This window comes from Spermophilus citellus, assembly GCF_964194105.1.
Source record: "Spermophilus citellus genome assembly, chromosome: 3".
NCBI lineage: Eukaryota > Metazoa > Chordata > Mammalia > Rodentia > Sciuridae > Spermophilus > Spermophilus citellus.
In genome coordinates this window covers 133,902,999-133,916,557 of record NC_138184.1, presented here as the reverse complement: position 1 = coordinate 133,916,557, position 13,559 = coordinate 133,902,999, and the positions used below count along the sequence as shown (strand labels likewise).

Genomic DNA, 13,559 nt, shown 5'->3' with positions numbered 1-13,559 from the left:
ACTTTGTTTAAGAAGTATGTGAATTTAATAACTTTGGATCCCAAAGATTTGAAGAGAGTTCCATGAACAGAGTACAAACATTATCAAAATATGATTCTAATGATAAATGCTTGCTGTATAAAATACAAATGATTGTTGTTTTAACAAGTGAAGTTTTGAGGTGGCTTCTTAAAGGGTAAGAGCTGACAGAGCAGTGGGACTGGAAGAGTCTTCCAGGAATCATTAAATGAATCACTTAAGGATTCATTTGGGAATAAACTCTCATGCAAGCGCATCTCATTTTCAAAGAGTTTCTCGATTCAGATCTTCTTCACAGTTGTGGGTATTAGCTGCAGATCTAGCAAATGTCTGTCATGAAATTACTCTCTTTTCCCAAGTAAGGGAACTCAGTGCATCATGCTGGAAACAATATTGAATGTTGAATTGGGAAATCTGGGCTATAACTTCCACTAAATTGAACTTGGACAAGTCATTTTAACTTCTGTGGATATAAATTACCCTTTCTATAAGATAAAAAAATGAGAGCAGAAATAAAATCCATAATACAGAAAGAACAGGGGCTACTGAATTTTTCTTCTTCCTCTTCTCCTTTTGCCAGTCTTTACAGTTTCTCCTTATTCAGCTGTTAAGAGCGTGTGAGACAGCCACCTCCACCTCAACCACAGGGCAGAGACAAATACTTCCAGTGTACTCAGGCTGGACAATCTAGAGACTCTCATCCTACTGTGCATGCAGGTGGGGAACAGAGAGGTTGGAGTTGAAATGTACAGACAGTACTGAACAGTATGGGGCCATACAGGACACTGTGATTGAAAACGTGGCAGTTTCACCTTCTCTTAAGCTATACGGACAACTGACAAGAGTTTTTGGTAGTGAACACTCCACGTTGGCAAAAAATGGACCTGAGTTGTTCCACTAAATCAGACTTCATGTTTGAAATGCTATGCATTCCTTTATCAGCAACTCTGGTAAAGAACAAATTCAAGCCACAGAAGCTGTACTGATGACATCACAAGGAGGCTTTTCTGTGCTCATTTGCCAGAGACACCCCCCAAAAAAACATCCCCTTAAACACAAAAGAAGCAGTGCGTGAATGAGGTATTTTCCTCATCTGAGATGCCAAATAGGCTGCCTAGCCTCACTAATGGGCAATGTCAGAGTTTATCCTAAAGGTAACCAAATATATATAGATGTCTGAGTTTTTATGAATGAGCCTTAAAATACAGAACAGAGAAGCTAGAAAATGATCTTATCCAAAGCCCTCCTCCTCCTCCTTACGATCTGCCTACAATAGTCTGTGTATAATAGCTTACATGAATAAGAGAGAAAATTTCCAGTTCTCTAATTAAGAACATGACAGAAACTCCAATGGGTGCTTAAAGAAAATGAGGAAAGATTATAAAGACACACAGTCTCAATTCTGGATATTGTAATAAATGTGTATTTGTTAAGTACTTAATTTATCAGACTTTAGTAATTGAGAATTAATAATAATTTAGACAGAGACTACATGAAGGGGCAAATTACAAACTAACACAAAGTTACTTATAAAGAAAAGATATGGTACACAAAAATACTGATGAGATTTCCAGAGACACTCGGCAAGTTATCCATATACAGATAAAACTGAAACTAAAACATTTTGTTAAAATAACTTATTAGTATCAAAATCATCTTAAAGAAAAAATTGTTACTGAAATACTATTATTCACAAAATAAGAGTTCTAAATGGCTATTTCTCTTAGTTGCGAGTACTCTCCCACTTTATCACTCAACAATTCCTCTCCATTAATACCCACTAGTAATGATATCATGTTAAAAAAGAACTCATTCCTAATTTGAGTTGCTGGTTTATGAAAATGTCTGTAGCAATTCTGCTTAAAACATTACAGAAAGGATGCTGGGGTCTTGCTTTTTCATAACTAATTCAATGAACATGAATGTTTTTAGATCTAACATGATACAATTTATTTTTCATATTAACACTGAATCCAAGAAGGGCTGCCTGGACACAGTGGTATCAGAATGAATATAGAAATATAACGAATAGTTTTCCCAATTTTTAGAGAATGAAATACTGAATGATAATATTTATTCTTCTAAAGATATGCAAAAGTTTATGAACTTATTTTGTAAAATATCCCCAAATAATTGTGGGCTTTATATTTCAAAGTGGGCCAATGGAAATTTCAAATTACTTGTTTCTCCTGAAATCCTACTACATTTCATGTAACAATGAGTTTAATACTTTTAATAAAAAATCTTTTCCCCCTAAAATAAACCCAATTTGAATACAGATGGCTGACAGGTTTAATGCTCTAGAAACTCATCTTTAAGTAGATTATCTGGAGAAGATAAATCACAAAGAAAATGAAAACAAATTCTGATTTGTTTGCAAAACACAAAACTGAAGCAAAAGACAGAGGAGGAAGAAACAAAAATGAAGTTCCCAGAGAAAACCACAAAACAGAAGCTATCCTTCAGATCAAGAAGATCAAGAAAGTGAGGGAATGATTCCAGGCCAAGGCAGGGAATATGCTGTGTTCACACAACAGTGTGCTGATGAACATCAGCAATGGTGGGCATTAAGGCAGCAAAAGCCTTCCTTATCCTGATGGAGATGAAAGAGCTTCTGCACTCTGGTTTATTCAGGAGGATAAAGCATTCCTAGACATGATAGAAGAAGTAATACAAGACCTTTACATAGAGATCCAAAGTAGATTAAGAGAGGGTGAGTTTCAAAAGGGCTGTTCACATGAAAATTCTATTCAGCAAAGTTTTCTAGATCCACAGTAAGGATAATGAATGCAATTTTGCTGGTAGGACTGATACAGAAGGGAGGCTGGAATTCTTGATCATTGCTGCCCAACAGATACACAATGCAAGTCAAAAGCACAGTTGCATATCTAATTTGTAAAATTTTCTATGAGCCACAATAAGGAGCAAAAGCTTTGAAAGAGCTAAAAAATTTTTAATTAATTTATTTTACAGTAGAATGTGTTTTGACATATAGTATACAAATGGAGCACAACTTCTCATTCCTCTGGCTGAACATGGTTCAGAGTTACTCCACTAATGTAATCATACATTATATAGGGCAATAATGTCTTTCTCTTTCTATTGTTTTTCCATCCCCATGACCCCACCTCTTCCCTGACTCCCCTCTACACAAACCAAAGTTCCTTCATGAAAGAGGTGAAATTTTAATGATGTATTTTCTTTAATGCAATATACCCAAATTATTATTTCAATATGTAACAACATACAAAATCATTAATGAGGTCTTTTACTTTTTTATTTTCATGCTAAAACATCTGGAATCTGGTACATGGTACACATCAATCTGCCACCACTAGAGAGAGCAACATTACAAAGTCTCACCACAAGTGGTTATTGGCTACCATACTGGTGACTATAGGTCTAGAAGGCCTCCCAATTTTTTTCTTCTTTAAGTCCAGTGATTTTACTAGAATATATCTTGATGTCAGATAAACAGACAGATAAAAGTGTTTATCTGGTAAAGAACAATTTGTTCTTTACCAGATAAACACTGTCTTCTTTTTTTTTTATTCCTCTTTTCCTCTCTGTCCCTCTCTCAGCATAACTTTTTGGTTCTATTTGCTTTTATATTCAGTTGCAATCTGTGTTATGGTTATGTCTTTCAGATGTGCATTATGAAGGACACCACTGATCTCCTTATTTTTCTTAAACTTTAGTAGGGATTTGATCTCAGTATTTTCCTAGTGTTCATTATGAGGTAAAGTCATTGTCACTGAACTCTTAGGAGACAGGGACTGGGAAAGATCTTCCAACCTTGTAGAGCTCCCTCTTCTGCTATGATAATTTGGTGCTTAAAAAAATAAAAATCTGGTCACTTTCTTTCTGAGATCCCCTAGTTCTTTTGTTTGTTTCTAATGTCCCTGTCTTGCACTGACAGGCTCCCTCCCTGCTCTTCTCCTCAGATATCCTGTATCTGTCAGGAAACCCTGGCTGCTCAACTGTGAAGTGCATAAGGGAAGCTGGAATCTGGCCCTTCACACATAGGGGTGATCCCCACACCCACTGCAGATGCTCTCGGGGTAGCCTACTGTCCTTTCTGGTGAACACTGACTGACTACTTTGAAGTTCTCCTGGCCTCAGCCTGCCAGAGAACCCCTATTCCTCTCTACTCTGTGTCACACAGAAGGCTATGACCATAGCAAGGCACCGGGCTACCACTAGTGTTTTTTCCATATCTATTTGTGTCTTGGGGTTCTTGGGGCTACCTTGTTTTGTTGTAAATGTGGTCTGTGTGTTGTTTTGCGATCTACTTGTTCCATTTTTATGTGAGGACTCAGGCAGATTGAAAAATAATGCTGACACTGTATCATCTTCCCAAGATCAGTGTTTTATATCAACTTTATTTTACCCAGGGAAATGGGGTTAGGGTTAGAGCCATAACACGTAAGCAAAGTTGGGCCATCAATGGCACATACTAACAGTTTCAGAATGAGCACCATGTGATTGAAATAAGAATTAATAAGAAAGAACTTTCTTGTGCCATGGGTCTGAGATCTCTGAGGGTTATCAACAACTTGACCAAGTACTAGCTGTGCATAAGACTCTCTTCTAGAAATACCCAGAGACTAAGACCTTGACCCTGACTTAAGGGAGCTTGTGCATTTATTATTTAAAAAAATAATTAAGGTACTGCCTGCCATATCAAAAAAATGGAAATAGATATAAAACAAGAAACAGTAAAAAGCAGGAAAATTTAGGTTAGAGAGAAATATGTATGAGGATGGAAATAGTGGCAATAATCATGACTATAAGAACAGTCTATATAACATAAGAAAAACAACCTCTTCATCTCACTTAAACACACAGACACACACACACACACACACACACACACAAAATTTTACTTAAATAATAAGATCTTTCTCCAAATAATTCAGAACTAGGTGATTTTACTATCTGTGTATATGACCTAAAAAACATGATTTTAAAGCAATGTTCTTAATTATTACTGTATTTCTGTTCATTTGTAGATTCATATATTTTACTGAGAAATGCAATTATGAAATATATTGATCTGTTCTCAATAATTCAGTAAACCCTTATATTTTTCCCAAAATTTTCTTGCAGTTAGTTTTTTGATACACAATAATTGAGTCTTCTGATTTCTCAAGAAAACCACTCTTCTTCTTTCTCACTGAGTAACTAAATAATAGCAACCTTAATTTAATGCTTCCATTTAATGAATATGACTATGCTGAGAGGCAGTATGCTAAGTGTTTTACATTCAATATCTCTTTTCACCATAACAACATCATCTTTATTTTAGAACAGCTGAAGCTAAGAGAAGTTAAGTATCTTCACTAATATGTCTCTGAAATAGACGGCAGCAGAAGCAGTAAGTTTAGGTCTTAAACAAGTCACACTACAACACATAAGTAAAAACACTGAGACAGACACTCAGATTAAAAGTGTACTGGGGGTTACCAAAAATAGAAGTTAAGGGCTTGACAACTCTCTGGTGATTCAGCACAATGTTGTCAGGGTGCCACCTGCCCTTTTCTTGAATCCATCATGCTACCATGAGGGTAAAAGTGCTGCAGAACATAACTTGTATTGCTGGTTTTAAATACTTGTTATCCCTTTGCTCATCCCCAAATGCCCAATAGCTAAATGTGACCCAGAAGGATTTGGATTCTTCATTGGAGTTAAATAATGTGATATCCTACAGATCTTGTTATTTATGATTCTTAAAGAAACAAAAAGGAAGTATGTCGAGCAATTTATAAATAGGAACAGGTTCCTTTCATTGTTTTATATTCACTGATAAGCTTTTTATGATAGTGCCATGTCACCATAAAATTCTAACCTCTTAGTTAACAGACAGTAGTATTTCATAATCAACTGGAAATAATGCTCACAGAACTTATTTTCAATAAGTTTAGACGCTTTGTCAACCTGACTAGTGATCAATGAAAATACATTTGGAAATCACGACATTTCAACAGCTTCAGGGCTGTGCTATGAAGCAAATATATTAAAGTAAAAGCGACTTTACGATGCGTGACAGCAAGTCACCGAGAAGACCTGGTACAAGAAAGTGAAATTGAAGAGTATGGCTAATGGGCAAAATAACAAAACATTCAAATCAGACAGAAGCCAGCAGTACACAGGTCACAAACCACTTAAAGCAAGTTTAGTTTACAATTTCATTCTATATTTTCTAATCAAAATTCAGCACACTACTGTCAATTAAGTGACAACTCTTAAGTTGATATGATTATTTCATCTACTAAATAGTTAAGCTGAACTACAGCAGAACACAAAACCACATGTCGCTAGCTCCTTAAATAAAAACATGTTGGATGCCATCTAAAAAATAAATAAATAAATAAATAAATAAATAAATAAATAAATAAATAAAAGCATTGGATGATACCAGTGACTGTCATAATTGCTACTGAGACTTAGTAGCAATTATGGGAAAACAATGTCACATATGTGTACAAGAAAACTATCACAGCTGTGTTGTATGTCAAAGTCAAAATGATAACAGATAGATGAAAGAGAAATACATAGATGTATGAAAGAATGATCTCACAGCTCTCCTGCATCAAGCAAACAGACCTTCATCATCCAGATCATCACATTCCCAATAAATTGAGAGGCTGAAAACAGTGTGATGTACTAAACTGTTAAGATCATAGTATATGACCAATCAAAGGTACTGACCCTACTTAATTAACATCAAGAGATGGTACCTTCTTTTATCACCTTTTCGTTCCTCCCGGTTTCTCTGTCATTCTATAGAGTCCGTTGTAGTTGGCTTATCTCAGTTATTTTTTTAAACAAGATTCTATATGAAATAAAGACTAGAAAGTCAATAATTAATTCCTTGCATGAAAATTCTCAGTCCTTGGCAGCAACTTCCAGAAAATGGCAAACATTGGCTTCATTAACTAAAAATGTATCAGCTCTCCAATTCCTATTCCACAAAGACCATGGGAAACTTTGGTGAAAAGTATCAGGGGGTTAGGGAGTCTTGTGGGAATAAAGAGCGTCAAGTGAGATTAAAAACAATAGGCATGGACCACACTGTAATTTTAGCAATACATTCTGGAACAAAAAATAACATCCAAAATCTCTATGAACAGAGACTGTCTTCATGGTGACTGGCCGACTCTTTATCATGATTATTTTTCTTTCATTTACAAGAGTATATCAATATCCTGTTGGCAGAAATAACTTTCGTTTTTCTGATTCTAGCTTGTAAGGAAGAGTTAGAAACATCTGGCTTCTAAGAAATGTGTAGCCACAGATAGTTCTTTAATCTCAGTGCCACTTCACCTCATTTATTAAAGAACAGTGGCTCACACTGTTCAGGGCTAAAGTACATTGTAATCCTGACCTCCTAATATTTCTCCTTTCCTTTATCCTACTCAAGGACTCTTATCCACACCACTTTGCTTCCTGCTGTGGAAATGGTTTACATTCTTAAGGGTTTGCTCTCATGAGGGGGAAAAATGGTACTTAACCACTAACCATAATAGTGAAATGTCAGTAATGTGATACTGTTAGTACCCACACAGACTATTTCACATAAATTACAGTACAGATCCACTACCCTTCAGTAATGTGATCCCAGGGCTCTGGATTAATAAAGCCACCACAGAGGAAACTTAGCAGTCACGTGTTTGGATGGACATGTGCAAGTGATAATAACATGCATGATTCAGTGAGTATTTACTACTGCCAAGCCATGCAAGGCACATTACTTGTGTTATGTCTTAATTCTCACAACTACCCTGAGAGGTAGGTGTTATCATCTGCCTATCACAGTGGGAAAGTATGGCTCAGGGAGGTTAAGGAATCCTACCAAGATCATATACTTCACCACACTGCCTTGTCTACCTGGAAGCCTTCTGGTGATTCTGCAGAGTTGGATTCTATCCATTTTATTACCACAGGTTTCAGATCTTAAACAAGGTATTTACATCTCTGAAGGTCAATTTCTCAATCTACAGAATGAGAAGCATACTGAGTAACTTCAAAGGGTTGTGGTGAGAATGAATGAATACAGGTAATGCACACAGTACGACATCTCTACCTAGAATGAGAGCAATAAATATCAACTAAGGAGAGAAGATGACAATCGCTACATTTTTATACTTTCCTGGAAATTTTTACATTCTTAAAAATTCTCAGATTTGTTATTTTAATACTTGTCTCTATTTAAAATATTCAAATATTATCTCTAAGGACACTGTGCACTGAGATTTTCAGAGTTCTGTTGTTGTTTTTTCCCCCCTGACAGGAAAGAAGAGTGAGAGATACTGAAACAATTGCCTTTATCTTCTAGTTACCTGTCTTCTCTATTATCTTGTTTCTCAACTTTTCTCAGTACTGTTATGTTCTGTAGACACCTATTTACCCATACTCTTAGCAACCTAAACTATGTATTCTCTAAGATTAAAAAACAAAGATTAAAACTCTACCACCAACTTCTGACTTCAAGTTCAAAACAGCCCAGAAGTAAATCCTACTCACATTTGTCATGTGGGTAATGTGGAGTAAATGATTTATGACAGTTTTGCCTTGTTATAATGACCCATCAAATTTATATTCCCCATCCACCATCCAAATGGGCAAATTAATTTTATAGCTGACTTATAATATGGCAAAACTTTTTTCTCCTAAGAATTATAAAAATAAAAATGGCAGATCATCCTTAGCACACTTTTCTTCAAGAGTTGTTTCCCAGAGTCACCGATTCATTTCATTCTACTATGTGCCAAGCACTGTTCCAGGCCCTTGATATAAAGAGAGCAAATGCAGACCAGTGTATGCTTGTAATGAATGAGGCGATAGTCTGGTGGAAGACACAGAAATGCATTAAATTTATCAAGTGATCACTACATCTATAAGGCAAAGGATGGTAGCCAGTGTTATACATGCTCCCAAAGGAGGACTTGGCTTCATTAGGAAGATCTAGTGGACTTTCTCTACAACACGTGAGCTGAGAAAAAAAAAAAAAAAAAACACGTGAGCTGAGGAATAATTTGGAACTACTAAGGTGAAAAGAAGCAGGAAGAACATTCTAGATGGAAGAGGAGGTAGGTAGAAGAAAGTCAGTTTGACAACAGCATAAAGACTCAGGAGAATGTCTGCAGCTGGAGAGGCAGACACAGCCACCACAGACCCCTGTAGTCTTGCAAGGAGGTGACAGTCAGGTACTAATGATGAGTTTCTCTTTATTCTAAAAGGAACAGGAAGGAATTGAAGGATGATGATGTGATCCAATCCAAGTTCTGACTGCAGTGGAATAAGTTAGAGTCATTCATAGTGGAAGGAGTTAAGAGGCTGCTGCAGAAGTACAGGTAAATGGCAGTCCAGACTGTGGCAGTCTAAGCTGGACCAATGATGACAAAATCAAGTATTTAGAAGGTTCAAATTGGCAGGATGAGGTATCAGTACTGTACTAGGGAAATGAATGAATTAATTCTTGTACTTCTTGCAACTAACTCCTGAGAAAGATTCTCTTCCAAATTTTACAGACAAAAATACTGAAAAAGGCAGATAATTGTCTCAAGTCCAGGTGGTATGCAACAAAACCAGAACCCAAAACCATGGTTCTTTGACTTCAAAGGCAATTTACAAAATTATTGTGTGAAAAAAAAAAGAATAGTTTCTTAAAAAAGGGTTTCCATAGTAAAGTTGCAAAACCTAGAAGCTTCTGATATATTTCATCAAATCACCCAGAAATGTGTCCTGATGAGGAACATGGCTTTAGATTTACACTTAATAAAACAGACATTCTTTTGAACGTTTACACTCATAGCAGACGCTGAGTGAACCATACCTATTTCAACATATCGACTTGGCAAATCCCTCATTTCACTGGCATGCCGTTCCTTCACTGAGCATATCTGGGGGGGAAAAAAAAAACCTCACTATGAATTCTATTCATTTAATGGAAAATTCTTCACAATATTTTATTCAATATATACTTGTGTTAAATTAACCATGTATCCCTGAAGATGAAGCGCAATCTATCTTATGACTTAAATAAGAAAAATTAATTTGAATGACATATAGCAACCATTACTTATATTCTCCAACATTATTCTTTTAATAAAGTCTGATTCAAGGGCAAAGAAAGAGAGAAAACTTTAAGATAGTTTTTTTTCCCCTTTATTTTATTTATTTGTATGTGGTGCTCAGACTCAAACCCAGTGCCTCACACACGCTAGGCAATCACTCTATCACTGAGCTACAATCCTAGCCCTTTAAGATAGTTCTAATATTTTTCTAATGATGCATCCTCTGAAAGTCTACTTAAAAACTACAGTCATGTACTACATAATGACATTTTGGTCTAAAGCAATACATATACCATGGTGCTCCCATAATATTATATTGCCTAGTGGTATTATGGCCATCCTAGCCTGTTCAGTACTCTATTATGTTCACACAATGATGAAATTGCCTGTGATGCATCTCTCAGAATGCATCCCTGTTGCTAAGTGGCCTATGACCATACCAAATACAGTCATGGCGGGAGTAAAATGCTCCATGGCTAATCTGACCAATATTCACATTACATCTTGTATTTCTGATAACATCTGTAACTCACTTCACTGTTGTTAAATAATACTTGGCAAAAGTGGCACATACTCTTCTTATCTCAAGTACATTATAATCAGTTACTACATAATCTAATTCAGGGATTGGTAATCATGCCCAAATCCCAAGCCTGTTTTGTTATGGCCTGTAAGATAGGTTTTTCACAGTTTATAAAGGGAGCAACAAAGATGGGGAGGGAGATGTTGGGGAGAAAGGGAAGGAAAAAAGAAAGGAAGGAGCAGCAGCAACAGTATGTGGCCTGAAATCTCAACTTTTACTACCAGGTATTTATAGAAAGTTTGCCAAAATTCATATTAAATCATATCTATATAGTTTATATGTATGTGTGTGTGTTTGTGGGTAAACAATTACAGTATATCTCAATCTATATTTTTATCTCTCTCAAATACAACAGATAACACATATGAATGTTGATGATAACTGTTTTAGGTTGATAAGACTATGAACCTTTTATACTTGTTTTGCTTTCTGAAGTGAATATATTCAAATTTATAACAAGAAACAAGAAAAATTTATATAAGTTCTGCCATTCAGTTAAGACTGAACCTGAAGTCAAGTACTAATCCTAAATCTTTCAGATAGTGATCTTTTATAGCTGCTCCCCTAAAGTAGAGCTACACTAAGGAATATTCTAAATTAGAGAAAAACTCAAAGAGGAAAAAAAGCATTATTTCTTATCCCAGCCCCAAAATATCATCATTAACATACTTATTTTTTATGGAAGCTACTTTTACTAACTTAGCCATTTACTACAAATAATTTAATGTATTATTTAAATATTCTTCCACAACACAATTCTTTAATGTGATTTATAGCATTTTATTTTAAGAATGTACTATAATTTATGTGGTCGATCTCCTTTTTGGCCATTAGATTTTATATCTATTGTTATAAGCAAAAGTGCAATCAACATACTTGAACATATATGTTTCCTTAGGAAATAAATTCCTAGATGCTGAACCAACAGATTAATGAGTACACTCACTTTAGGGTTTTTTTTTTTTTTTCTGTTTAGTTTAATAAACATGTCTAAATTGCTATCCAGAAATACTGCAGCAACTCTGTACCTACAAAAACTCACTTTCCCTCATATACAACAAAAACCTATGGCTTTGGAAGTCTAAGCCCCCATTTAGGAATCATTGGCTCTCTTTTCCCTTGAATGCTTTTTGACATCTGTCTTCTGTCCATTTCCTATAATTTTCTGACCACTTCCCCAATTTTCCCCAATTCCTTCTCTTTTTGGTAGACTTCTGAGCTTTTTTCCACACTCACTAAGAAAACTACTAAAAGGTCTAACAGGCACACTCCACAATGCCAAATAACTATTTTAATGTGCTGAAAAAAATACATACAGAAGTGTCTCAGATGGTTCACAATAATAAGGTAAATATAATAGTAATATTAGTACTTTTTGAGCAACGACTAGGCACCAGTGCTAAATTAGGGTTATTTTCTTGAGATTACCGAGCAGTGGTGAAGACACAGAAGTAAGGTAATTTTGCCAAAGTATGATGGGAAAGCAGAAGCATGCATTGGCAGGGCAGGAACACTTCCTGAAATTTGTGATATGGAGGTGAAGCAGGAAAGATAGGACAAATTTACAAAACAATGTCATAACCTGGAGCCATCAGCTAGGAAATCAATCAGACAGGGCAAACAAAGGGAAAGTTGAGGCTGGAGAGAAATACAGAGCTTGGATCATACAAAAACTTGGAAACCATGTTAAAGATCAGTCACTCCTCTATAAGTGACTTATAAAGGAGAGTGAAATTATCTGCTCTGTATTCTGGACAGATTATTCTACCTGCACCGTTTAACACAGAATTAAGGGAAGGCATAAAATCAAAGCCATGAAGACTTCCTAGAAAGATGAGAAGTGGAGAGATTTGAGGGATGCTGACCAAACCCAGGAAGTCAATGGGCCTCTTTCAACTCTTGAGTAACCCTGAAAAGCAACATTACCATGTCTAGAGACAAGAACACTGACACTATGAGGGTGATCCAAGACCATCTGGCTACGGTTGGAACTAACAGGAAGGCCTGAATGTATCCCTCTGGCCATGACACAATCTCTCTGCAGACAGGACATATGACACAATTGGTGGGTGGGCCATTGCTCTACTCCCATCTCTTATCAGTTCTGTAGTCTGAGATTTTATTCCAGCACCTATTTCATAGGTAGAAAGCAGCAAGTATTGGGGTTCTGTAGATAAATGCTACCCTAAGGGCTGGGGATGTAGTTCAGTGGCAGAGTGCTTGCCTAGCATGTGTGAAGCACTGGTTTAATCCTCAGCACCATCTAAAAAATAAATAAATGAAAAAAAATATTATGTTCCCTTCTACAACTAAAAAAATTTATATAAAAAAATTCTACCCTAAGTTCATGCCCTACATAGAGCAGATCAATAATTTTAAGAGTACTCTGCATTGATAGGTGGACTCTCACCCAGGAATACTAATCTTTATCCAACTGTCTCCTCCACTTCTCTGCATGAGTGGGTAACAGGCATCTTAAAGTGCTCATTCCAAAACAACTTCTGCCTTTTTCCATTGAAACATGCCTGATCAGCAGTCTTTTTCATCTCAGTAAAGGTTAGAAAATTCATCTTTTATTTTCTTAGGTGACCATTGACTTTTTTCTCTTTAAATTATACCCCATATCTAATTATTAACAAATACTATAGGGTCTACTCTCAAAATATGTCCAAAAGCCCATCTTTCTCACCAGCTCCATTATGTTGATCTGAGAAAACATTTTACTGAGTGATGCTGCAGTAGCCTCCTTCCTGGTCTCCCTCTTTCAGTGTCCCTCTGCTTCTAGCTCTACACGGCAACTAGTGGTCCTTCTAAAATACAAATAAGGTCATTAACTAATATCATTGCTCAAAACTCTGTACTGGCTTCCCTCCTCACTC

General features: G+C 36.0%; 1 protein-coding gene across 2 annotated transcripts in view; it reads right to left on the bottom strand.

Moving 5' to 3' along the window:
• Positions 1 to 13,559, bottom strand: part of VPS41 (VPS41 subunit of HOPS complex) — a 160,737-nt gene that overhangs the window by 47,920 nt on the left and 99,258 nt on the right. The window contains exon 10 of one of the 2 annotated variants that reach the window (XM_081288528.1): positions 9,857 to 9,923. The exons of the other annotated variant lie outside the window; for it this stretch is intronic. Coding sequence (XP_081144654.1) covers positions 9,857 to 9,923 — 67 coding nt within the window. The remainder of the gene's footprint in view (positions 1 to 9,856; positions 9,924 to 13,559) is intronic. 2 annotated transcript variants of the gene reach the window in all.